The sequence below is a fragment of the Rhinolophus sinicus genome, linkage group LG06 (genome assembly GCF_036562045.2).
Source record: "Rhinolophus sinicus isolate RSC01 linkage group LG06, ASM3656204v1, whole genome shotgun sequence".
Lineage (NCBI taxonomy): Eukaryota > Metazoa > Chordata > Mammalia > Chiroptera > Rhinolophidae > Rhinolophus > Rhinolophus sinicus.
Window position 1 is genome coordinate 89056347 of NC_133756.1, and position 27532 is coordinate 89083878.

The 27532-nt window shown below is 35.9% G+C and overlaps 1 protein-coding gene across 4 annotated transcripts in view; it reads left to right on the forward strand.

The window, feature by feature from the left end:
* ARHGAP20 (Rho GTPase activating protein 20) overlaps nucleotides 1–27532 on the forward strand; it is a 142708-nt gene that overhangs the window by 60305 nt on the left and 54871 nt on the right. For all 4 annotated transcript variants that reach the window (XM_019715315.2, XM_019715312.2, XM_074335514.1 and 1 more), the window contains exon 3: nucleotides 18012–18176. In XM_019715315.2, coding sequence (XP_019570874.2) covers nucleotides 18012–18176 — 165 coding nt within the window. The remainder of the gene's footprint in view (nucleotides 1–18011; nucleotides 18177–27532) is intronic.

The following is a 27532-nucleotide window of genomic DNA, read 5'->3' on the forward strand; positions in this document are numbered from 1 at the left end:
ATTAGAGCTCATTGTCCAGCTAGGTCTTATTTTCGGGGAAACCACGGTAGGGAGTTCTAACCTTATATCATCATAACCAGGGGTAAAACAGGTGCTAGAACTTGAATGCTAGGTTAATGAGTTGGGCTTACTCTTTAGAAAGTATATATGCCATGATCATTGATAAAATACATCAGGAAGATTAACTTGAGAGACGGAAGAAGTGAATAGTATAATATACATTGAAGAAGAGAGAGCAAGGAAGAAGAGTCCGATTAGGAGGTCATTGCAAAGTACAGTAGAAATTATGAGGATCTACACTCAGGAGATTTTATTTTTTAGACTATCTTGTAGACGTAAGATGTGATTATTTGTGGGGAACAAAAGAGAGGAGAGTCAAAAGTAACACTACATCCCTCATACTTGCACATTGCTAGTGGGAATGTAATAGGGTACAGCCACTGTGGAAAACAGTTCGTCAGTTCCTCAATAACTTAAACATAGAATTACCATATGATTCAGCATTTCCACTCCTGGGTCTATACTCAAAAGAACAGCCAAAAAAAAACAAACAGATGTTCAAAACAGAAACATGTCCGTGAATTTTTATAGCAGTACTATTCATAATAGCCGTTAAGACAGAAACAACCCAAATGTCCGCCAACTAATGAATGGATAAACAAATGTGGTCTAGCCATACAATGGAATATTATTCATCCATGAAAAGGAATGAAGTACTAATACATGCTACAATATGGATGAGCCTTGATAATATTATGCTAAGGGAATGAAATCAAACACAAAAAGCCACATATTATATGTTATCAAATATCCAGAATAGGCAAATCCATAGAGACACAAAGAAGTTAGTAGTTTCCAGGGACTGGATACAGTGAGCAATGGGAAGTGACTGCTTAATAGGTACAGGTTTTCTTTTGGGGATGATAAAAACATTCGGTAACCAAATAGTGGTGATGGTTGTACAACATTGTGAATATACTAAATACCACCAATTATACATTTCAAAATGGTTAAAATGGTTAAGTTTTAGTTTATGTGTATTTCTAATTTAAAAAAAAATCAAAATTGAGCTAGGTTAAAAAAAAAGTAACACTAGGGCAAGAATCATAGACTTAAATGCTTTCAGGGCCCTGAGAAGTACAGTTAACAAAGTAAAGAAGTGGCAAGAAAGGGAATGTGGTGAACTGGGCATTCGAAACCAAATGTTTTTGAATCCTGTGTGTGTGTGAGCCAGATAAAATGTGACTGTGGGCTGTGGTTTTCAACCTCCGCCACAAACCGAACTGAGCAACAATGATGGGTGATGTCAAGGCGATGGCTGACAATATAACTAGACTCAAAGTTCCACAAGAGTAAAGGATAAATCTAAGTCATTTACTCCGTACCGTCACCATTTAGTATGATGCCTAACCAACACATACATGCAGATGCTCAGCAGGCATTTGTTGGATGGAAATAAATAAAATAAGTAAATAAATAAAGGCTGGGCAGTAAGTCTGTATTCCTTTTCTTAGTCAATTCTGTCTCCACAACTAATCAACTTGCAAGCTTTAATAGTCTATTTTTAATATCTCTTAAATGTTGTTTTCTTTATCTTCTTTTGTTTTCTCACTGCTAACTCAGTTCCATGACATTTCTTTCCTAAGAACTGCAATAAATTCCTGAAGGTCTTCCTCATGCTACTCGTAAGCTTGCCCTCCTCTATTTTCTTCAACATATTACAAAACAGTGTCCTGCTTAAAAGCTTTCAGATAAAATCTAAATGTGATAGGGAAACATCCATAATACGGCCCCTTCCTCATTTGCTGCTTCTCTTCCTCAGGCCCTTGTCACTCTAGCCTTTCTGAACTTCCCGTAGTTACTGAAGCACACCATGCTTGTTTTGCTTGCACGTCTTTCTATTTAGACTGCCCTCAGCCTTCATTGGTCTGTCCATCCTTTAAGACTTTGGTTCCTCCAAGAAACTTTGCTAACCAATCCAGTCTCAGAAAGGGGCTCCTGTTTTTGTGCTCCCAGTACTCTGCATTTCTTTTATCACACTTGCCTCACTGGTTTATCATTGTGTTTACTTGTCTGATCCTGTATCACATTGCTAACTCCTTGAGGCTAGGGACCACATCTATCTCCAGTGCCTGACACATGGTAGGCACCCAGCAAAGACAACCCTTATCACTATTACAAATAATTAATTATATGCTGATCATATATTCCATATATGCTGAAAGAGAATATTTAAGAGATACAAGACAGGATATAAGTGCTAGATGGCATATAAGAGATGTCAATCAAGGATTCAACTGAGAGAACTTTCATAGAATAGATGGCATTTGGAATGAGCAGTGACTATGTGCTAGACTTTGAGGTTATCAAGATCCTATCTAGTACTTTTCATCATAATCACTAATTCATTATCACATAGACATTTCCAAGAAGTATTCCGAAATTTAGTTTATTTTCTTTTGCGATTTAAGATGAAGCAACACCACCTCTAAAACTGTATCTAAAAATGGACTCGCTTTTAGAATGTGCCTTAGTAATAACTAATAAGAGATACTACTATGGCCCCGCTTTATGAAAACTGTCACCTAGTTTTAAATAAATTATTAAGGTCCTAAAACTCCTTTTTGCCTTTAAGAAATAGCTTCACAAACTTATTTGAAAATGGAATGTTAAGAAACAGGCAGCAGGTTAATTCTTGACTCCACTTGTATTTGTTAGAGCATCTCAGAGCTCTGTTAATTACAACTTGTAAATCCTAATCAGGCTATATTAAGAGGCCAAATAGAAGGTTATAATCTTACCCGCCTCCGTATTTCCATACTCTGAGACTAAAATAAACACATCTACATTGCACTCAGAATAAAAATAAACACTTCAGAGTCACATAATTGAGAAATACATTTTTAAGTAGGAAACACTAAGATTTTAGTTTTTAAAAAAACACAAAGGTTATTTGTGTTTTTGTTTCCTTCTACAAAAGATTTTTTTCTTTTTAAATTATGTGAGTGCTGAGATGTTTATTTTTATTTGAGTAAATTCTGTTGCATGAATGTTGGGGGGATTTTAAACTAGTGCTTAGCTTGCTAAAGTCATTAGTCATCTCTTGCCATAATTACATGTAGGGCTTTAAAATGACAGACTGTAGACATGTATGTTGATAAATCCACACTAGAAAAGAAAAATATTTTAAATTCATGGTGGATTCTCCCCCACACCACCATCATCTACTTACTTGAAAGTATTATTGTGAGGTGGAAAATGAGTTATTATGAAAATCCTTTGGAATTGCTTTTAAATGTAAACCATTTTTTAAAAATAACCTAATTAACCTATGGCCTATGCTAACCTCAAGCAAAAATAATTTTTTAATTCCCTCATTGCTTCAGATTCTCCATTATTATAAGCATTTAAATGTTTTAGAACTATTGCTTAAACCAGGGGTCAGCAAACTATGGCTCAGACAGGCTACCTGTTTTTGTAAATAAAGTTTTGTTGGATCACAGCCACACCTGTACATTTAGGTATTGTCAGTGGCTGGTTTTGTGTTACAATGGCAGTTGAGTAGTTGATAACAGAGACCATATGGCCCATAAAGCCTAAAATATTTACTGTCGGACTCTTTGAGTAATAATTTGGCGATCCCTAGTTTAAACCATACTGTTGTGTAATGGTTTATCATTATAGTCAAAAAGCAGTTATTAATTGACTACCTAAAACCAAAATGGAAAAGATGGTTTTTCCCCTGGCAAAGTTTTCCTGTCAGGCAATTAAGAAACTAAAGCTATGTAAAAACTATGTTGGCCATTCCTTCATCCATTCATTGTTTGCTAGCTTGTCCTTGCTCAGTTTTCACAAGAACAAGTGAAATTTCATTCTTGTTTTCTATAAATTTGAAAATCACTACCTAATAAAAGATGCCATTATGCCTCCTCCTGCTCTTCCACCCCAAAAGAATTTGAAATAGGAAGGATTTTTCTCTGTGGTGGTAAATATGGGCCTTTTCTCTCTGCTTAATTCCAATCCATAATATCAAACATAGAAACTCCCATTCCCTGTTATTTCAGAGGATTCCAATTGACTTACTTGCCTTGTAATTCACTTATACATCATTTTAAATTATGCATAGTATGTGCTTAATTAATTAGTGAGCATAATAGAGTTTACATATGAGGAAAAGTAACTGTAGCTCAAAAACCACAGGAAATGATGCAACAACTCTCAGAAGTTCACCTTACCTGAAGTGAAATGTATGCTACTTATACGTACTTTGAATACACGGTTACAGAATTTTAGAATGTTAGATCCAGAACGTGTTATGGAGTCTTAAGAAAGCAGTGGTTCTCAAACTTCAGAATGTCTTAGAATCATCTGAATGGCTTGTTAAAATACAGGATAATGACCCAACCTTCAAGAGTTTCTGATTCAATGAGTCTGATGTGGGCCTGAGAATTTGCATTTTTAAATAGGTCCCAGTTCATGCTGATGCTGCTAGCAGGGAACCACACTTTACGAACAACCATAATAGAGGAAGAGATGGCTGACCACTCAAGCATTACCTCAGAGAGTTATCAGAATAGTGTATGGTCCTCAGCCTTTTAGTATACCCAGAGGAGATGAGGCACTGTGACCCATACTATTCAAATTCAAAAAACATAAATAAGCCAGAATCTCCATTTACTGTGGCCGCCACGTGAACCAGATACTTGGCATAACAGACCGTGGCCTCTTACACTCTATACTTTGATGGAGAACCTGACAAATTCTATAATTCCATTTATATGTAATTCTAGAAGAGGCAAAATTAATCTTCAGTGGGGGAGAAAATATGAATAGTGGTTGCCTTGAGGGTGATAGAGTGGGGATTGACTGTTGTAAGGAATTTGCAGGATTTGGGGGCTGATCAAGGAAAAAGATATGACCACTGGACAGAGTTGTATGAGAAAGGAAGTCCCTCACAGCATGATACTATCTTCAGGCTTGTGGCTGAAGGGGTACCGTTCAGAAGGGGAGGAAGGCAAGGGAACTCCTCAGGTGATGGAGATTGGAGAAGGTGTCTCTGAAGATTTCATGTCTAGGTGAAGTTGCTCAATACCAAGGTGGGGAATCTCTGGGGTACCAAGGTGGGAGAACTCTGAAGAACAGTAGTAACTTGGAGTCTTACAATGAATGGGCTCTATCTTATCAATGGCTAACAGCTGTTGGGCATAGTTTTGTAGTGTATGCAAAGCGGGCAAGCAATAAATGGCTAAAAATCTGCTTGTTTGGGCTATTTTAAAAGTAATTGATGTATAAAAATTTGAGTTTGCTTCCAGTAGACTTTTGAGTTAATGGGTCTCAGCCTGAAGTGGAAAAATAAACAACCTAGGGGCCAATACATAGAGGCCATCTTCAGCTAATTTATATAATAACTGAGAGGGGACAAGAGGAAATTTTTTGGAGTGAGTACAATGTTCTGTATCTTGATAAGGTTTAGATTAGACAGGTAAATGCATTTGTGAATGTGGCCCTTCAGCCACAACTCAGTGAATATACACCTAAGATTAATGCATTTAATTGTACATATATTTTTCAAAATTATAAATACTGAACTGTAGTTAATGATATGCATACTGAAGTATTTAAAGGGAAATGTACTGCTGTATGCAGTTTACACTGAAATACCAAAAATAAAATGGATTGCTTAATGAGTAGACAGAAGGATACATAGATAGGAATATGATAAAGCAAGTATAGTAAAATTTTAATGGTAGAATGTAGTTTGGAGTATACCTGTGTTTATTATAAAACTTTCAACTTTGCTTTATGGTAAAGAAATTTCATAATGAAATGTTAAAGACTACTGTGAGGAGATAGATTGGGGGATCAATTAGGAAATTATGCCATTGCGTTAAAAATAGTATAAAGCTTGAGAAGGTCCCAGATGCTGGAATAGATAAACGCTATGCCTACTGCCTCCCAAGGTCACATTAAAATTACAACTAAATTACAGAGCAGTCGACCTTAAGAATCATCTGAAGACTAGCTGAACAGACCCTCTATACCTAAGGATATAAAGAAGAGACCACATTGAGACTGGTAGGAGGGGTGGAGACGTGAAATAAGCTGATCCCAAACCCACAGATAGTGATTGAACACCAGGAGAGACACCTCAGTGGTGGAGGTCCCTTCTGAAGAAGGAGAGGTCCCACACCCACACTGAGTTCCCCAACTTAGCGGTCCTGTGCCAGTAAATAGAGTCCTCACATTATCTGGCTGTGAAAATCAACACATACTCTGTCCATCTATCCCGGTGAGAAGGAAGGTGGCTGGAAACCCAGACATCCTCTTAAAGGGCCCACACACAGACTCATTCAGTTGCAAACACTCACTTAAGTTCCAGTGGAGGGGTGGCAACTCGAGAGGTGCCTGAGACATACTGACTTGTATGGCTTTGAGGTGATAAACAGCTTGCCATTGTCCCCGTGTGGAGCACATATCACGTGTAACCCACAGGAAGGTGCCATCCTTCCCGTCTTGAACCATCCGCTAAAGGGCCGAATCTGGGATGGCATTGGCCTGGTAAAATCCACGCATGCACACCATCTTGGTGACACCCTGGGTCCCTGCCCTACCTAGCTAGTGCTACATCACGGGGTACACTCTCAGCTCCTGGGTGGCTGGTACTGCCCACAAGCTGTGGAAGCCTTTTACAGCAGCAGACAGCCTGCAATGGCCTAGGGTACTTTGGGTGGTGGGCAGCGAGCCACAATTTGTGCTGCAGTCTCCCTTGGGCAGCTCTCAGGGATCTGCGAGCCTGATGTGAGCTGTCACTGGCAGTGTTCTCAGGGCGTTTTGAGAAATGGTCATGAGCTTGACACTGGCACAAGAATTGAATCTGCATTAACTTTGTAAAGCTTATCTTGCTTACCCCATGACTCCCTGGTGCCCCACGCCATACAGTTAGTGCTGTATGGTTGGGGGCACACTCAATGCCAGGAAAACCAGCCCAGCCCGCACACCTAAGGAGGTTCTTTCAGTGGCTGAGCCTTACAGGCATGGGGGGCCCTGGGCCTTTTGCTTAACTGCCCCAGGCACAATATTTGTGGCAGCTGGCCTCGGTTTACAGTGAGGCCACCTCCACATGCTTCCAAGTCCAGCACAGGTAGCAACCAACCACATATAGCTTTGTAGCTCCTACCAGGTAGCTCTGTTGAGAAATCAGCTGATTTCTCAGGCAAGGCTGAAAATGGCCTGCATGGGAGCACCTCCCAAGAGACACCAGAAACAGCACATCCAGAGACCAGCTTTAGACCACATCAGATCACTACCTGATTAGCCCAACAAGTGGCACACCCAAAGGGTAGTCTCAACAGGCACAAGAGCCCACTTAGGTGAATCCTCCTCTAAGGGTTCAGCCCCTCCTAGTCAACCTGGGAGTCACTCCCACCCACTGTGTGCCAAAAGGAATCAAGATGAAACTACACCCACAGAATACACACAAGGGACACTCCTGGAACACACACAGGAGATCAGGGACACTACGCCATTGGACCACACAGGACACATACTATATAAAGCCAACCAGCAAGGCCTGAGAGACATAGGAGATCTACCTAATACATAGAAGACTTGAGAATTCAAAGAAATGAAATAACTCTACAAGAATTTTTTTACTACATCAGAAAGAGCAATATAAGAATAATGGGCATTCCAGAAGGAGAAGAAAGGGAGAAGGGGACAGAGAGTACATTCAAACAAATAGTCGACGAGAACTTCCCAAACTGGTGCAAAGAAATGGGTCCACAAATCCAAGAAACAAATAGAACACCTAATTTCCTCAATCCCAACAGGCCTTCTCCAAGACACATTGTATTGAAGCTGTCAAAAATCAATGACAAAGAAAGAATCCTCAAGGCAGGCAGGGAAAAGAAGATGGTAACTTACAAAAGAAAGCCCATTAGATTATCATCAGATTTTTCAGCATAAACTATACAAGACAAGAGGGAGTGGAATCAAATATTCAAACCATTAAAAGAGAGAAGTTATGAGCCAAGAATAATGTATCCAGAAAAGATATCCTTTAGATATGAAGGAGAAATAAAGACCTTTCCAGAGCTGAGAAACTTTTCTAACACACGACCTGCACTACAAGAAATACTGAAAGAGGTTATTTGACCTGAGACAACAAAGCAAAAGAATACAAAACCATGAGTAGTATTACAAACAGATAGAAGCAGGAAATGGCAAACCCTAAACATATAGGACACTATACATTTAAACATAGCATACAGAGTAAAGAAGAAAAAACAAACACTTTTAAAAAGGAGGAAAAAGACAACTTGCTACTGTAATGCAGAAACCCAACTCACAGAATAAATAAGGATAATTTATGACAACTGAAACATAAAAGGGAAGAGAGTAAAGGTCTTAACCAGCCCAAGGGAATGGAGAAAGTAAGCGTGCTGAAGAAAATGGAATACTCTAAATACGAAACTTTCTTTTAATAATCTTAATGGTAGCCACTCAAAAAAGAAATACAGAACTGAAATATATTACATAAAGAAGAAACGGAGGGAAAATTCATAGAATACCACCACACTGAAATAATAGACAGAAACAAAAAGGCAAAGAAACAATGGAGACACAGTCCTACTGGAAAACCAAAGACAGAATGATAGTAAATCCTCATATATCAGTAATCATCCTAAATGTAAATGGACTGAACTCACCAATAAAAAAGGCACAGAGTAGCAGATTGGATCAAAGAACTAAACCCAACCATATGCTGCCTCCAAGAGACACATTTCACCTACAAGGACAAGCATAGACTCAAAGTGAAAGGGTGGAAATTGACACTCCAAGCAAATGGTGATCAGAGAAAATCAGGTGTAGCTGTACTGATATCAGATGAAACAGACTTCAGGATGGAAAATGGTAACAAGAGACAAAGATGGGCATTTCATAATGATAAAGGGGACTATACAACATGAAGACATAACAGTCATCAATATTTATGGCCCCTATCAGGGAGCACTGAAATATACAAAGCAACTACTAACAGAACTAAAGGGAGAAATTGACCAAAACACAATCATAGTAGGGGACCTAAATACATCATTGACAGCTACAGAGAGATCATCCAAACAGAAAATAAACAAAGAAATAAATAGCAGCCCTAAATGACACATTAGATGAAATGGACATAATTGACATTTATAGAGCACTTCATCCTAGAACAGCAGACTATACAGTCTTTTCTAGTGTACATGGAACATTCTCAAGGATAGACAATATATTGGGACATAAAACTAACCTCAGCAAATTTAAGAAAATTGAAATCATACCAAGCATATCTCTATAAACAAGGCTTTGAAATTGGATATCAACTGCAAAAAGAAAGGAGGAAAAACCGCAAATAAGTGGAGATTAAACAACATACTTTTAAAGAACAACTGTGTCAAAGAAGAAATAAGAGGAGAGATCAAAAGATACATAGAAACAAATGACAATGAAAATAAATCCTACCAAAAATTTGGCATGCAGTGAAAACAGTCATAAGAGGGAAATTTATATCATTACAGGCCTATCTCAAGAAAGAAGAAAAATCCCAGATAAATAACCTCACGTTACACCTTTAAAAACTAAAAAAAGAACAAATGAAACCCAAAGTCAGCAGAATGAAGGAAATAATAAAAATCAAAGCACAACTAAATGAAACAGAGAACAGAAAGACAATAGAAAAATTAATGCAACAAGAACTGGTTCTTTGAAAAGATTAATAAAATTTGACAAAACCTTGACTAGATTCACTAAGATAAAAAGAGAAAAGACACAAATAAACAAAATCAAAAATGAAAGAGGGGAAGTTACCATGGATGCCACAGAAATACAAAGGATCATCCAAGAATACTGTGAAGGACTATATGCCACCAAATTCAATAACCTAGAAGAAATGGACATATTCTTAGAAACGTATAGCTTTCCTAGGCTGAACCATGAAGAACTGGAAAATCTAAACAGACCGATCACCAGTAACGAAATTGAATCAGTCATCCAAAACCTTCCCAAAAGCAAAAGTTCAGGTCCAGATGCCTTGACTAGTAAATTCTACCAAACTTTGAAAGAGGATCTAATACCAATCCTGCTCAAACTCTTCCAAAAAATTGAAGAAGAAACAATACTCCCTAACTCATTTTATGAGGCCAATATTACCCTGATACCAAAACCTGGTAAGGATAACACAAAAAAAGAAAACTACAGACCAATATCTCTGATGAATACAGACGCAAAAATCCTAAACAAAATTCTAGCAAATCGAATGCAACAATGCATTAAAAAGATTATACATCTCGACCACGTGGGGTTCATCCCAGGGGCACAAGGAAGTTTCAACATACTCAAATTGATCAGTATGATACACCACATAAACAAAGGAAAGGACAAAAATTATATGGTTATATCAATAGATGCAGAAAAAGCATTTGACAAAATACAACATCCATTTATGAGTTAAACAGTTAATAAAATGGGAAGAAGGAAAATACCTTAACATAATTAAGGCCATATATGACAAACCATCATAATTAATGGCAAAAACCTGAAGCCCTTTGCTCTATGTTCAGGAACACGACAGGGCTGTCCCCTATCACCTCTGCTTTTCAACATAGTACTGGAAGTCCTAGCCAGAGCAATGGGAATGAAGAAGTGATATTATCACTTTTTGCAGATGACATGATGCTATATTTAGAAATCCTAAAGACCACGAAAAAGCTATTAGAAACAATAAGCGAATAGTCATGTTGCCGACTACAAAATCAACGTACAAAAGTCCATTGGATTCCTATAAATTAACATGATAGCTCAGAAAAAGAAATTTAAAAAATCAATTTTGCAATTGCAAAAAAAAGAATAAAATGCCTAGGAATAAACTTAACCAAGGATGGGAAAGACCTATACACTGAAAACCATAAGACATTTGTAAAAGAAATTGAAGAAGACATGAAAAATGGAAAGACATTCTGTGTTCATGGATTGGAAGAAACAGCATAGTTAAAATGGCCATATTATAACCAAAACAATATACAGATATAATGTGATCCCCATCAAAATCGCAATGACATTTGTTAAAGAAATAGAACAAAAATCATCAGATTTGTATGGAATGACAAAAGATCCTAAATAGCCAAAGCAATCCTAAGAAAAAAGAACAATGCTGGAGGTATCACACTCCCTGACTTCAGCTTGTACTGTAAGGCAACAATAATCAAAACACTGTGGGCCTGGCAGAAAACCAGACACACAGACCAATGGAATATAATTGAGAATGCAAGAATAAGCCCACATAAATATGGACAATTTTTGACAAAGAAGCGAAAAACATATGATGGAGAAAAGACAGACTCTTCAATAAATGGTGCTGAGAAATTGGAAAGCAACGTGCAAAAGAATGAAACTAGACAGCTGTCATCGTGTACCAAAATTTATTCAAAATGGATCAAAGACCTAAACATAAGACCTGAAACAATAAACTGCATAGAAGAAAACATTAGGTACTAAACTTATGGATCTTCGGTTCAAAGAGGATTTTATGGATTTGACTTCAAAGGCAAGGAAAGTAAAAGCAAAATAAATGAATGGGACTATGTCAAACTAAAAATCTTCTGCACAGCAAAAGATACCACCGACAAAATAAGGAGGCAACAGACTGAATGGGAGAAGATTTTTGCAAACAACTCCTCTGATAAGGGGCTAATATCCAAAATATATATGAAACTCATACAACTCAACAACAACAACAAAAATCCAATTAAAAAATAGGCATACACTGTTTGTGGGAATGCAGATAGGTGCAGCTGCTAGGCAGTGTGGAGATTCCTCAAAAAATTAAGAATAGAATTACCATATGACCCAGCAATCTTTCCCCTGGGTATCTACCCAAAAAATCTGAAAACATGGATCTGTAAAGATATATGTGCTCCAATGTTCATTGCAGGTTTATATACAGTGGTCAAGACTCTGAAACAAAGTGTCCTTCAAGAGATGATTGGATAAAGAAGTTGTGGTGTATATACACAATGGAATACTATTTTGCCATAAGAAAAGATGAAATAGTACCATTTGCAACAACATCGATGGATCTTGAGATTATTATGCTAAGCGAAATAAGTCAGACAGAAAAAGTAGCGAGCCATATGATTTCACTGATATGTGGTATATAAAACTGAAAACAACAAAGGAACAAGACAAACAAATGAAGAAACAGAAACTCATAGACATAGACAATAGTTTAGGGGGTTACCAGAGGGTAAGGGGGTGGGGGTTGTAGGTGAGGGTAAAAGGGATCAAATATATGGTGATAGAAGGAGAACTGACTCTGGGTGGTGAACACACAATGAGATATATAGATGATGTATTGCAGAATTGTACAACTGAAACCTATGTAACTTTACTAATAATTGTCACCCCAATAAAATTTAATTTTAAAAAATAAATTTAAAAAAAAGAAATGGAGGCAACCAACCTATCAGAGACAGAGTTTAAAACACTGGCTATGAGAAGGTTTAAGGAACTTACTGAGAACATCAACAAAGAGATAGTAAGCATAAAGAAGGACATAGAAACCATAAAAAAGACCCAGTTAAAATAAAGAATACTAAAACTGAAATGAAGACTACACTGGAAGGAATCAACACTAGATTAGATGAAGCAGAGAATGGAATCAGTGATTTAGAAGACAAGGTAGCTGAAACACCCACTTGGAACAACAAAAAGAAAAATAATGGAAAAAAGAAAAAAACGAAGATAGTTTAAGGGACCTTTGGAACACCGTCCAGTGTAACAATATTTGCATCATAGGAGTACGAGAAGGAAAAGAGAGGGAGCAAGGGATCGAGAATGTATTTGAAGAAATAGTGACTGAAAACTTTCCTAACCTGGTGAAGGAAATAAGACATACAAGGCCAGGAAGCACAGCGAGTCCCAAGCAAGATTACCCCAAATAGGCCCACACCAGACACATTCTAATTAAAATGGCAAATGTTAAAGACAAATTGAGTATCCTAAAAGCAGCAAGAGAAAGACAACTAGTTCCTTACAATGGCGCTCCCATAAGACTATCAGCTGATTTCTCAACCGAAGATTTGTAAGCCAGAAGGGAGTAGCAGGAATTATTCAGAGTGATGAAAAACAAGGCCTATGACCAAGACTCTTCTACCCAGGCTATCATTTAAAATTGAAGGACAGATAAAGAGCTTCACAGTCAACAAATCTAAAAGAATACATTACCACCAAGCCAGTATTATAAGAAATACTAAAAGGACTACTTTAAGCAGAAGAAAGGAGAAAACAAACAAAAGAATATTAAAAATATGAATAATAAAATGGCAGTAACTATATATCTATCAATAATCACTTTAAATATAAATGGATTAAGTTCACCAATCAAAAAACATAAGGTAGCTGAATAGATAAGAAAACAAGACCCATGTATATGCTGTCTACAAGAGACGCACCTGAGATCTAAAGACACACATAGACTGAAAGTAAAGGGATGGAAAAAGATATTTCACACAAATAGAAATGAGAAAAAAGCTAGGGTAGGAATAATTATCTCGGACAAAATGACTTTAAAACAAAGACTATAATAAGAAACAAAGAAGGACATTACATAATGTCCAACAAAAGTACATAACCCTAGTAAATATCTATGCATCCAACATAGGCGCACTTAAATATATAAAACAAATATTGACCAACATAAAAGCAGAGATCAACAGTAACACAATCATAGTAGGGGAATTTAACGCCCCACTGACATCATTGGACAGATCTTCCAGACAGAAAATCAACAAGGAAACAGCATCCTCTGATGACACACTAGACCAGTGGATTTAATTGATATTTTTATCAATTAAATAATATACATTCTTTTCAAGTGCATATGGAACATTTTCCAAGATAGACACGTTAGGCCACAAAACAAGTCTCAATAAATTTAAGAAGATTGAAATCATCAATTTCTTCTCCTACTACAATGATATGAAACTAGAATCATTTACAAGAAAAAAAACTGAAAACACAAACACATGGAGGCTAAATAACATGCGACTAAATAATGAATGGGTTCACAATGATATTAAGGAAGAAATCAAAAGATACATTGAGAAAAATGAAAACACAATGACCCCAAATCTATGGGACACAGCAAAAGCAGTCCTAGGACGGAAATTCACAGCAATGCAGGCCTATCTAAATAAGCAAGAAAAATCTCAAATCAACAGTCTTATCTTTATACCTAAGAGAATTGGGAAAAGAACAGCAAACAAAGCCCAAAGAGAGTGCAAGGAATGAAATAGTAAAGATCAGAATGGAAATAAATGAAACAGATTCTAAGAATACAATATAAAAGAGCAATGAAACCAAGAGCTGATTTTTTGAGAAGCTGAAACTGACAAACCTTTAACCAGACTCATCAAGAATAAAAGAGAGAGGACCAAATTAAGTAAAATCAGCAATGAAAGAAAAGTGCCAATGGCACCACATAAATACAAAAAAATTTAAGAAAATACTATAAGCAACTGTATGCCAACAAATTGGACAACTGGAAGAAATGGATAATTTCCTAGAAGCAGTCTTCCCAGGCTGAATCAAGAAGAAACAGGAAATCTGAACAGACCGATTACTACCAACAAAATCAAATCAGTAATCAAAAAGCTCCCCACAAACAAACATACTGGACCAGGTGGCTTCACAGGTGAATTTTACCAAACACTCAAAAAAGAATTAACACCTATTCTTATCAAACTATTCCAAAAAGTTCAAGAGGAGGGAAGGCTCCCAAACTCATTTTATGAGGCCACCATTAAGCTGATTCTAAAACTAGACAAAGACATTACAAAAAGAAAATAAAACTATGGGCCAATATCCCTAAGGAACATAGATGTGAAAATTATCAACAAAATATTACAAAACTAAATTCAGCAATACATTAAAAAGATCATACACCACGACCAATTGGGATTTATTTCTGGTATGCAAGGTTGGTTCAATATTTACAAATCAATTAATGTGATACACCACATAAACAAAATGAAAAATAAAAATAATATGATCATACCAATAGATGCAAAGAAAGTGTTTGACAAAATCAACATCCATTTATGATAAAATCTCTGATCAAACTGGGAACAGAGGGAACACATCTCAATATAATAAAGCCCTTATCTGACAAACCCATAGGTAATATATTCAATGGGGGAAAGCTAACAGCTTTCTTAAGATCAGGAACAAGACAAATATGTCCATTTTCACCACTTTTATTCAACATAGTACTGGAAGGTATAGTCACAGCAATCAGACAAGAAAAAGAAATAAAAGGCATCTAAATTGGAAAGGAAGAAGTAAAATTGTCATTATTTGCAGATGACATAGTACTATATAGAGAGAACCCTAAAGTTTCCACATAAAAAGCTATTAGAACTCATAAATGAAATTAGCAAAGTAGGATACAAAATTAATATTCAGAAATTGGTTACATTTTTATACACTAATAATGAACTGTTAGAGAAATTAAGAAAACAATCCCATTTACAATTGCATCAAAAATAAATGAAATATCTAGGAATAAATTTAACTAAGGAAGTAAAAGACCTGTACTTAGAAAATTATGAGACATTGAAAAGAGAAATTAAAGAAGATACAAATAAATTAAAAGATATACCATGCTCATGGATAGGAAGAAGTAATATGGTTAAAATGTCCATTCTACCCAAAGCAATCTATAGATTCAATGCAATTCCTATCAAAATACCAATGACATTTTTAACAAAAGTAGAACAGATAATCCTAAAATTTACATGGAACCATAAACGACCCCAAATAGACATGGCAATCATGAGGAAAAAAAACAAAGTGGAGGTATCACACTACTTGATATCAAACTATACTATAAGGCCATAGTAATCAAACAGCATGGTATTGACATAAAAACAGACACATAGATCAATGGAACAGAATAGAGAGCGAAGAAATAAATCTAAGCCTATGTGGTCAGTTAATCTATGACAAAGGAAGCAAGAATATACATTGGGATAAATACAGTTTATTCAATAAATGGTGCTGGGAAAGCTAGACAGATATGTGCCAAAAACTGAAACTGGACCAACTTCTTACTCCATATATATAAGAATAAACTCAAAATGGATTAAAGACTTAAATGTAAAACCCAAAACCATAGAACTTCTAGAAGACAATATAGAAAGTAAACTCTTAGACATTACCATAGTAACAGTTTACTGATATATCTCCTCAGACAAGGGAAACAAAAGAAAAAATAAACAAATGGGACTATATCAAGCTAAAAAGGTTTTGCACAGCAAAGGAAACCATCAACAAAACAAAAAGACATCATACAGAATAGAAGAAGATGATACATCTGATACATCTGAAAAGGGATTATTAATTTTCAAAATTAGTGACAAAAAAACTCATACTACTCAACACCAAAAAATAAACAATGCGGTTACAAATTGGCAGAGGACCTAAACAGACATTTCTCCAAAGAGGGCATTCAGATGGCTAATAGACATATGAAAAGATGCTGAACATCACTAATCATCAGAGAAATACAAATAAAAACCACAATGAAATACCACTTCACTCCTGTCAGAATGGCTATCATCAATAAATCAACAACCAACAAGTGCTGACGAGGATGTGGAGAAAAGGGAATACTTGTGACCTGTTGGTGGGATTGCAAACTGGTGCAGCCACTATGGAAAACAGTATAGAGGTTCCTCAGAAAATTAAAAATAGAACTACCTTATGACACAGCAGTTCCACTCTTGGGTATTTATCCAAAGAAATCCAAAACAATTATTCAGAAAAATGTATGCATCGCTATGTTTACTGCAACGTTATTCACAATAGCCAAGATAAGAAAACAACCGAAATGCCCATCAACAGACAATTGGATAAAGAAATTGTGGACATTTATACAATTGAGTATTACTCTGCCATAAAAAAGAATGAAATCTTACCATTTGCAACAACATAGATGGATCTAGGAGATATGCCAAGTGAAATAAGTCAGACTGAGAAAGACAAATACCATATGGTCTTGCTTATATGTGGAATCTAAAGAACAGATTCTGTTCGGGTAGAACGAACAAAACAGAAATAAGACTCACATATACAGAGAACAAACTGATGGTTGCTAGATGGGGGAGGGGAAAGGAGTTGGGGAATGGGTGAGAAAGGTGAAGGGATTGGAAAGTACAAAATTGGTAGTCACAAAATAGTCAAGGGATGTGAAATACAGTATGGGGAATATAGTCAGTAATATAAAAACTATAGTGTCAGATGGGTACTAGACTTATTGGGGGAATCACTTGTTAAATTATAAAAAATGCCCAACCATTGCATTGTACACCTGAAACTATTATAAAATAATATTGTCAACTATAATTTTAAATATATATGGGGTGCCAAAAAATGTATACACATTTTAAGAAAGGAAAACTGTATTAAAATTGTAATACTCAATATGTACCAATAACAAAAGATGAATACAAGTCATGTTTGACTTCTGCAATTACAAGAGGTGCTCAAAGTGGTTGCCATCAGTAACCAGACAATTCTGATTACGGTGAACTACTGCTTGAGCAACGTTAACCAAAGTGTCCACTTTTGGTACCCCTGATATATATAACTTTGGTTAATGTTGCTCAAGAAGTAGTTTGCTGTAATCAGAACTGTCTGGTTATATATGTATTCACAGCATGTAACGTACAGCATAGGGAATATGGTCAATAATGTATTAACTAAGTACAGTGTCAGATGGGTAATAGGCTTATTGGGATTATCACTTTGTGAGGTATATAAATGTCTGATCACTATGTTGTTTTGTACACGTGAAACTAATAAAAAAATTTATAGTTTTATATTTTTTGACCAACTGTAAGCTATACTTTTATAGATACTCGATCCTATATTTGATCATTTAACTAAAGATCTGTGGTTTTGATCTGTTGCAGGGAAAGTCCTTCTGCTAGCATGGACACATGTGCATTTCTGTCATCATTTGTGTGCTCCAATAGGACTCTGCTAATTGATGGCCGGGTAGAACTCAAAAGAGGCCTGCAGAGGCAGGAGCGACATCTTTTCCTGTTCAATGATCTGTTTGTTGTGGCCAAAATCAAGTAAGTAGACTGTCCTCTCTCCTTGTTATCATTAGAAAAGTTTACTTCCGCTAACAAAGATAACCTTTCTATTCAATGCTATTTTAAGAATGTCTAGCCTCCGCCACCACCGATATATCTGAAGTGAGTTCTATGTTTGTTTGTTTTCGCAAAAAAATGTTTCAATTGTTCATTCATTCAACAAGTGTTCATTTAGGTCTCACTCTGTGCCATGCTCTGAATAAATATGGAGAATACAATGAAGAATGTGATTGGTATGGTCCCTGTTTCTTGGTGATTTCATTCTGATGTGGGAAGGGGGAAGTTACCGATTGTGATTAGTGCTATAAAGAAAATAGGGTGTTGGATAAAGTAAAATATGGGATATATGTTAGGTAGGTGTAGTCAGGGGAGAAAAAGATCAATGAAGGATGAAAAGCAACCAGCCATTCAGACATTAGGAGGATGAGCGTTCTAGGCAGAGGGAACACCAGGTACGAAGGTGGTGGGGACAGCTTGGCTTTTTGGAGGAGTTAAAAGAAGGCCTCTGTGTGTAACTGGAGCATAATGAGCAGCAGGAGAGTAATATGAATTGAGACTGGAGAAATACACAATGATCAGGTTGTAGGCTGTATAATCTATTGCCATATAACAAATTACCCCTAAACTTAACAATTTATAACTACCAACATCTCATACAGTTTCTCTGAGTCAGGAATTTGGGAGTGGCTTAGCTGGTAGCTCTGGCTCAAGCATCCTCATGAAGTTGTAGCCATCTGTCGACCAGGGTTATAGCCATCTCAAAGCTCTACTGGAGCTAGAGAATCCACTTCCAGTTCATTCATGTGAATGCTGGCAGGCCTCAGTTCCTCACTGGCTGTTGGCCTAAGGCTGTAGTTCTCCACCTGGGTCTCTCCACAGGGCTGCTCATAACAACATATCGCTTCCTTCAGACAAAAAGATCCAAGAAAGTGAGGAAGAGAATAGGCAAGGGAGAGAATACCCAAAATAGAAGCTGCAGTCTTTTATAACCTATTTTTGGAAGTGGCATACCATCATCTCTGACGTATGCTACTGGCCACACAGACCAACCTTGGTACAATGTGGAAGGAAACTACATAAGGGTGTGAATCCCAGGAAGCAGGAACCACTGGAGGCCTCCTGGAGGCTAGGGACCACAAAGGCTATGATAAGGAGTTTGGATTTTATTCCAGTTTTAGTTAAGGGAGCATCATATTGTGGTTCATGTCTATAAATATTGTTCTGTGTATGATAGCTAATGGATTAGAGGGTAGGCAAGAATAGAAGCAAGAAGACTGGATAGGAGGTTATTGTAGGAGTCCTGATGAGAGACAATAAGGGCCTGGGAAATGGCAGTTTAATGAAGGATACAGACATATTTTGAATATACTTCAGAGGTAACCAAAATAAGTCACTTACCACTCAACATTGAATGTCAGTGCAATTAATACGTAGCCTAGAACATGGTGGTTGCTACTTGCTCCATCCCCCATTCTCATTGTTTATGAAACATCATAAAAGATCACTTTTATTTTAACAGTCTAATCTCATCAAAGAGATTTTTAGTCACTAGAGAATTGTAAACTTTTTTTTTTCTACTATCCACAATCTCACAGCTACATGCCATATTGTAAATAAGACATGGTCATGGCTAAATACTAATTTTGCAAAACACTATATTTAATCTGAGTGGTATTAATAACAATAGAGACCTCACATTTATTGGGATCTTATTGTATGTTAGGTATTTTTCTAGAGACTGTAACTCTTGTAACTGTTCTATCAGGTAGATAAGATATTATTTTTCTCGTTTTTACAAAGGAAATTGATACGCAGAGAAGTTAAGTGACTTCCTCAAGATCACAAAATTAGTAATTAGTTGAGGTCACATTTAAACCTAGATCTATCATATTTTGAAATCCATGCTTTTAACTGATACGTGACCTGCTGTCTCTATTACTTACCTCTTATGGATTTCATAGAAGAGTCCTCAACCATTTAGTTTCTTTTTAACCATTAAATCAGTCTTTCTTTTGTGATAACTAAAAGGATTTAACTAAATACTCATCTGATAAGAAATAACATAGAATGCTTAGTGAACTGTTGATACTTTTCTTTTAAGTTACAAGCGAAGATAAAGAAAATTGTTTCAGAATGTGTTGGGTTTTTTGTTTTGTTTTATTTTGTTTTGTTTTTTTAGGAAAGACGTCTTGTTTTCCTTTATTTTGGTAAGAACACTTAACATGAGATCTACCATCTAACAAAATTTTAATTCTACAGTACAGTATTGTTAACTAATAGGCACAATGTTGTACAGCAGATCCCTAGAATTTATTTACCTTGCACAACTGAAAATTAATGTTCATTAATTAGCAACTCTCCATTTTCCTCCTCCCCCCAGCCCTTGGAAATCAACATTTGACTTTGATTCTATGAGTTCGACTATTTTAGATGCCTCATATAAGTGGAGTCATGCAGTATTTGTCCTTCAGTGACTGGTTATTTCATTTAGCATAATGCCCTTCAAGTTCATCTGTGTTGTCCCGTATTTCATGGCTTCTTTGTTTTTTAAAGCTAAATAATAATCCACTGTATGTATATACCACACTTTTTCACCTATTTACCCATTGATGTATATTTAGGTTTTTCCCACATCTTAGCCGTTGTAACTACTGCTGCATTGAACATGAGAGTGCTAATATCGCTTCAAGATCCTAATTTGAATCCTTTGATACATAGCTAGGAGTGGGATTGCTGGATCATGTGACAGTTGTATTTTTATTTTTTAAAGGAATTTCCATACTGTTTTCCATAGTAGCTGCACCATTTTGCATTTCCACCAACAGTATACAAGTTTCCAATTTCTCTACATTTTCACTAACACTTATCTTTTTGGCCATGTTGTTTGTTCTTGGTTTGGGTTTTCTTTTTTAAATAATAGCCATCCAAACAGGTGTGAGGTGAAATCTCAGGTCTTAACAAAATTAATAAGATTGATATCTTGCCAAATATCTTTTCAATCCACAATGGCATGAAACTAGAAATCAACAGAGCCGAGAATGTGTTTTGAACAAAGGTAATACCTACAAATATAGTTTTGGAAGGGGAGATTATGTTAGAGGAGTATAGAGAAAGAAAAGTCTCTCCACCCAAGCCTTTGCATTAAGTCCATTTGAAGTTCTATTCTATTGATAGAGGCTATTGATAGAGGAACAAATCATTATTTTTTTAAATGTACATTAGTTACCATTCCTTTATTTAAAATGTAGTGGATGGGTCCTGTATGCTAGATATTATAGTAAGAGAATCACAAAGGTGTTAATTTTCTTAACAATCCCCTAAGACAAGAGTTGTTTTAGATAATGAACACTGAGACTCGGGGAGGTTTGTCCAAGGTCATGTACTAGGAAATGGCCAAGCCAGGGTTTTAATCTTAACCTTACTTTCAGTGGCTAACCCTTTCTACTGTTCCACATTGTACATATTATGTGCATAGTTTTGTGCTCAACCTGGAGGTAGATAAGCAAGCTATAAAAATACTTATTATAATAATACATTTTCTGTACTTTAGGATCGTAAAAACTGTTTTTTAACACGTATCCAGTTTTTATGAAAGAAAGTATTTCCCTTCACTTTTTTGGATTTTTTTTCCTCAACAATTAGGATAATATATTTAGAGTAACTTTTGTTTTCTTACCTGAAGTGATTTATTGTTGTGACTATTTCTAATGTCTAAGTGGTTTTATGTAACTATATAATGATTTGCCAAAAAACTTTTATATAAAGACAGTTTCTTTCTAACTAGAAAATTGCTTTTTTAGACATATTGGCAAAATTTGTGCCTATCATCTACTTCTTTAGCTGACTTTTTATTTTGTATGTTCCTTTCTCACATAAGGTGTACACCATTTTTTTCCATATACTGCTTTGGAGATAACTTTTTGTGTCCACTTAAATGTTTTTATGATTTAACAAGATTTATATCAATTGATTTAATGCTGTGCTTATTTAAGAGATTCAATCCATAAAAGATTATTTTAAGTACTTTCTACATTTATTGAAAATATTAAAAACTATGAGTGATCTAAGTTAATTTGGGGAAGGGGGCAATGAACCGAAGACCTTTGAGATGGAACATGGAGGTATGCAGAGATGAAAAATAAGGCCGAACTTAACTTCTGGCCAAGTTTGTTTTTTTAATATAAATATATACACATATATATTATGTAAATTCATAGACTTATCATATGAATGTGATACTGTATACAAAACTCCCTTAATACTTTATTCTCAAATGCTGGGCCGAAAAATGTTTTGAAAGCATTTTAAAATATGTATCTTTATAAAGTAATATTCCGGATGATAATGGAAATTGTTTATATTATGATACAAATGACAGAATCTACATTGACCTGGTAAACACCACTCACCCCATGCTGCTGACTCCCTAAGACCCACCTCACCCAAATCACATACCACATGATGTTTTATCAGTGTCTGAGCCTTATGGAAGCCAGCAGGTGGCAACAGGCCTCAGGGTACCCTGGGATTTTGTGAATCTACCCCAGGCCTGATATTGGTGTCAGCCATCCTCAATTTGCAGCGTGGACACTCCCACGTGCCTCCAGGTCCAGCATAGGGAGTGACCAACCACAGATAGCATGGTAGCTAATACTAGGTAGTCCTCTGTCAATCACAGGCAGTGGCTGACCTGGGCCTGCACCAGTACTGCTCCCAAGAGGTCCTGGGACCAACATACCTGGCGGTCAGCTTCAGACCACAGCAGAACACCACCCAATCAGCCCTGCAAGTGGCACACCCAAAGAGCAGTCTCAGCAGGCACCACAGCCTGCTGGAGTGAATCCCACTCAGTGAGTAAGCTCCCCACACAGCAGACTGTAAGCTGTGGACATGTAAAAAACCCACAACCAGTCAGCCTGAGAATCAGTTCCACCCACTGACATACCAACAGCAACCAAGGCTCAACTATAACAGAAGGACACACAACCCCACACAAGGGACAATCCTGGTGTGCCCAGCACAGCTGAGCAGGGAGACTGTACAACTGAGCCCCTACTATATAAGACCATCTGGTCAACACTGGGAAATATAGCAGATCTACCTAATACATAGTAACACAGAGAGGCAGCCAAAATGAGGAAACAAAGAAGTATGTCCCAAATGAAAAAACTGAAGAAAACTCCAGGAAAAGAATTAAAAGAAATGGAGGCAAACAATCTATCAGATACAGAGTTCAAAACAATGTTAATAAGGATGCTCAAGAAACTTAGTGAGAACTTCAACAAAGAGATAGCAAGCATTAAAAAAAAAGGAATACAAAGCATTAAAAAAAGAACCAGTCAGAAATAAAGATTACAATTACTGAAATGAGTAATGCACTAGAAGCAATCACCAGCATATTGAATGAAGCAGAGGCTCGAATCAGCAATTTGGAAAACAAAGTAGCAGAAATCACCCAATTGGAACAGCAAGAAAAAAAAAAAGATACTTTAAGGAACTTCTGGGAAAACATTAAGCATTACAACTTTCACATCCAGAAGGAGAAGAGAAAGAGCAAGGAATTGAACATCTATTTGAAGAAATAATGATGGAAAACTTTTCTAAACTGGTAAAGGAAATAGATATACAAGCCCAGGAAATGCAGAGGGTCCCAAATCAGATGAATCCAAACAAGCCCATACCAACACGCATCATAATTAAAATGACAAATGTTAAAGACAAAGAGAGAATCCTAAAACATCAAGAGAAAAGCAGTCTGTTAACTACAAGGGAACTGCCATAAGACTGTCAACTGATTTCTGAACAGTAACTTTGCAGAACAGAAGAGATTGGCGCAAAATATTCAAAGTGATAAAAAGCAAAGATCTACAACCAAGATTGAACCCAGCAAAACTACCATTTTGAATCAAAGGACAGATAAAGAGCTTCCCAGACAAAATAATAATAATAATAATAATAATAATAATAATAATAAAGTAAAAGAATTCATCACCTCCCAACCAGTATTACAAGAAATGTTAGAGGGACTTCTTTAACAAGAAGAAAAAAAAGATTAAAAATATGAATAATAAAATTGCAATAACAACAATAATTACTTTAAATATACATGGATTAAATGCTGCATTCAAAAGACATAGGGTAGCCGACTGGATAAGAAAACAAGACCCATACATATGCTGTCTACAAGAGACCCACTTCAAATTGAAAGACACACAGACTGAAAGTAAAGGGATATAAAAGTATATTTCATGTGAATGAAACTGAAAAACAAAAAATCTGGGATAGCAATACTTATATCAGACAAAATACTTTAAAACAAAGACTATAATAAGAGAAAGACAGGGATATTATATACTAATAAAGGGATCAATCCAAGAATAGGATATAACCCTTGTAAACATTTATGCATGCAATATAGGAGAACCTAAATATATAAAACAAATATTAACAGACATAAAGGCAGAGATCAGCAGAAATATAATCATAGTAGGGGATTTTAACTCCCCATTGACCCCAGTGGAAAGATCTTTCAGACAGAAAATCAACTAGGAACTAGCATCCTTAAATGACACACTAGACAAGATGGATTTAATTGATATTTTTGGAGCATTTCACCGTGAAGCAGCAGAAATATGTACATATTTTTCAAGTGCACATTGAATATTTTCCACGATAGACACGTTAAGCCACAAAACAAGTCTCAGTAAATTTAAGAAGATTGAAATCATAACAAGAGTCTTCTCTGATGAAAATGGTATAAAATTAGAAATCAATTATGAGGGGAAAAGACTGAAAACACACAAACACATGAAGGCTACATAACATGCTACTAAATAATGAATGGGTCAACAAAGAGATCAAGGAAGAAATCAAAGATACCTTGAGTCAAGTGAACATGAAAACCCAACAACCCAAAATTTATGGGACACAGCGAAAGCAGTCCTAAAAGGGAAATTCATAGCAGTGCAGATCTACTTCAAGAAACAAGAGAAAACACAAATTAACAATCTAACCTTACACCTAAAAGCACCAGAAAAAGAACAGAAAAGAAAGCCCAAAGAGAATAGGAGGAAGGAAAGAATAGCCACAGCAATCTTGAGAAAGAAGAACAAACTTGTAGGTATCACAATACCTAATATCAAACTATACTACAAGGCTATAGTAATCCAAACACCATGATGCTGGCATAAAAACAGACACATAGATCAATGGAACAGAATAGAAAGCCCAGCAATAAATCCATGCCTATAGGGTCATTTAATCTATGGCAAGGGAGGCAAGAATATACAGTAGGGTAGAGACACTCTATTCAATAAGTAATGTTGGGAAAACTAGACAGATACATGCAAAAATGAAACTGGACCACCTTCTTATACCATATATAAGGTGTGATAAAAAATACATGGAACAAATTTTACAAATGTTTAACCACTATGCTGTAGACTTAAAACTAATATAAAATAATGATGAATGTCCACTGTAACTGAAAAAAATAGATAATTATTTTTAAAAAAGAAAGATTTTATCTTCAATTGTTTCCTTCCGAAAGATTTGTAGTTTCAGTTTTGTATTACCTGATTGCCATCAAGAAATAAGATTTTATCTGAAATTTGGTGTTTCATTTTAAAAAAATGAAAAGATCCATAACAATAGGGTGAGAAATATTGAAACGAAATACAGAAAGTAGCCACTGTGCTACAGGCACTTTTTTTATTGCACTTACATTAAGTGTGCCCTACAGGAAACATAAATAAGGCTTTGAATCTATATTACCCTTTATGTATAGTTCCTGTGAAATCCTTTTTCATTTTATAAATCCTAATGAAGAGTTTTAGCTTTAAATGAGAAGTTATAGCAATACTTCCATATGAAATATCTTTACTTTCATTTTAGCTTTTAGTGTGTCCACAAAAGGTTCTGAATGACAGGAAGTACCCAAATTTCCCAGAGCATTCTCTTTATCCTTCACATTGTTTTCTAACTATTTAACTCTTAGGTTCACTATGCGCATGAAACCTGTGAATTAGGTCAAGAGATATAGTGGTGTCAGTATCAAGGTTCTAGGAAGAATTAGGTGGAAATTGTTAAAAAACAATTTCATTGCCAATTTAAAATAGATCACGTTCTGGTTCCCCAGAGATAAATAATAATTGTGTCAACTCTACTTAAATACAATTTCCTAGCCACTTTTTTTTTTTTTTCAGTTTAGTTTAGGGTCTATTTTTAGGGTAGTTTTTCAATTTTAGCCAGAATACAAAGCAAAATGGCACAAACAAAATCTTAAGACAGGAAATTTAAAATAATTTGTCCCTCTAAAGATTAGAAAATCTTGTAACCACTAATCTAGAAATTCATTGTAAATTCCTCTAATTAATTCCAGGTTATATTTTTAGTGCATCTAACTCTGTTAAGGTGAAAATCTTATAAATATTTCAATAAATAGTGTATATTTTTAATCTCTCCTTTGGTCACTCAAACGTTTTGGAGGTAAGCAAATTATAAATAGTAAATGAAATTATTGTTTATATCACCAGTAAATTTAAAATTAGGATTTTGATCCAAATTCAATGCTCAACATATAGAAAATAAAGTAGCCAGTTTATGGCTATTTGCTATAAATGTAGGCATGAGTGCTAAAGCACCAAATAATTTAATGGTCTTTTTGGAGGATTTGCAGTTGGGATATCCTGGAAAGTAGATAAATGCTGAGTAGATAAATGTGGAGTAGATAAATGCTGTGGTTGCCTCCTTTCACAACCAAATCAAAATTACAACTAAACTACAGAATAACCATTATTGGGAATCTCCTGAAGTCTAGCTGAACAGAAGTCCTATAACTAAGGACACACGAGGTCTGATAATTAAGTTTGTGAACTTGTTGCAACGATGTTGCTAACCTTTTTTGATATCAGAGGGATTATTCATTATGAATTTGTACCACTAGTCAAACAGTTAACCAATGTACTATTTGAAAGTGCTGAAAAGGCTGTGTAGAAAAGTTAAATGACCTGAACTTTTCGCCAACAATTCATGGCTCTTGCATCACAACAGTGTACCAGCTTACACAGCACTGTCTGCGAGGGAGTTTTAGCCAGTAAACAAATAACTGTATTGGAACACCCTCCCTGCTCACCTGATCTGGCCCTCAATGACTTCTTTTTTGCCCAAAGATAAAGAAAATATTGAGAGGAAGACATTTTGATGACATTCAGGACATCAAGGGTAATACAATGACAGCTCTGATGGCTATTCCAGAAAGAGTTCCAAAATTGCTTTTAAGGGTGGACTAGGCATTGGCTTTGGTGCATAACTTCCCAAGGGGTGTACTTTGAAGG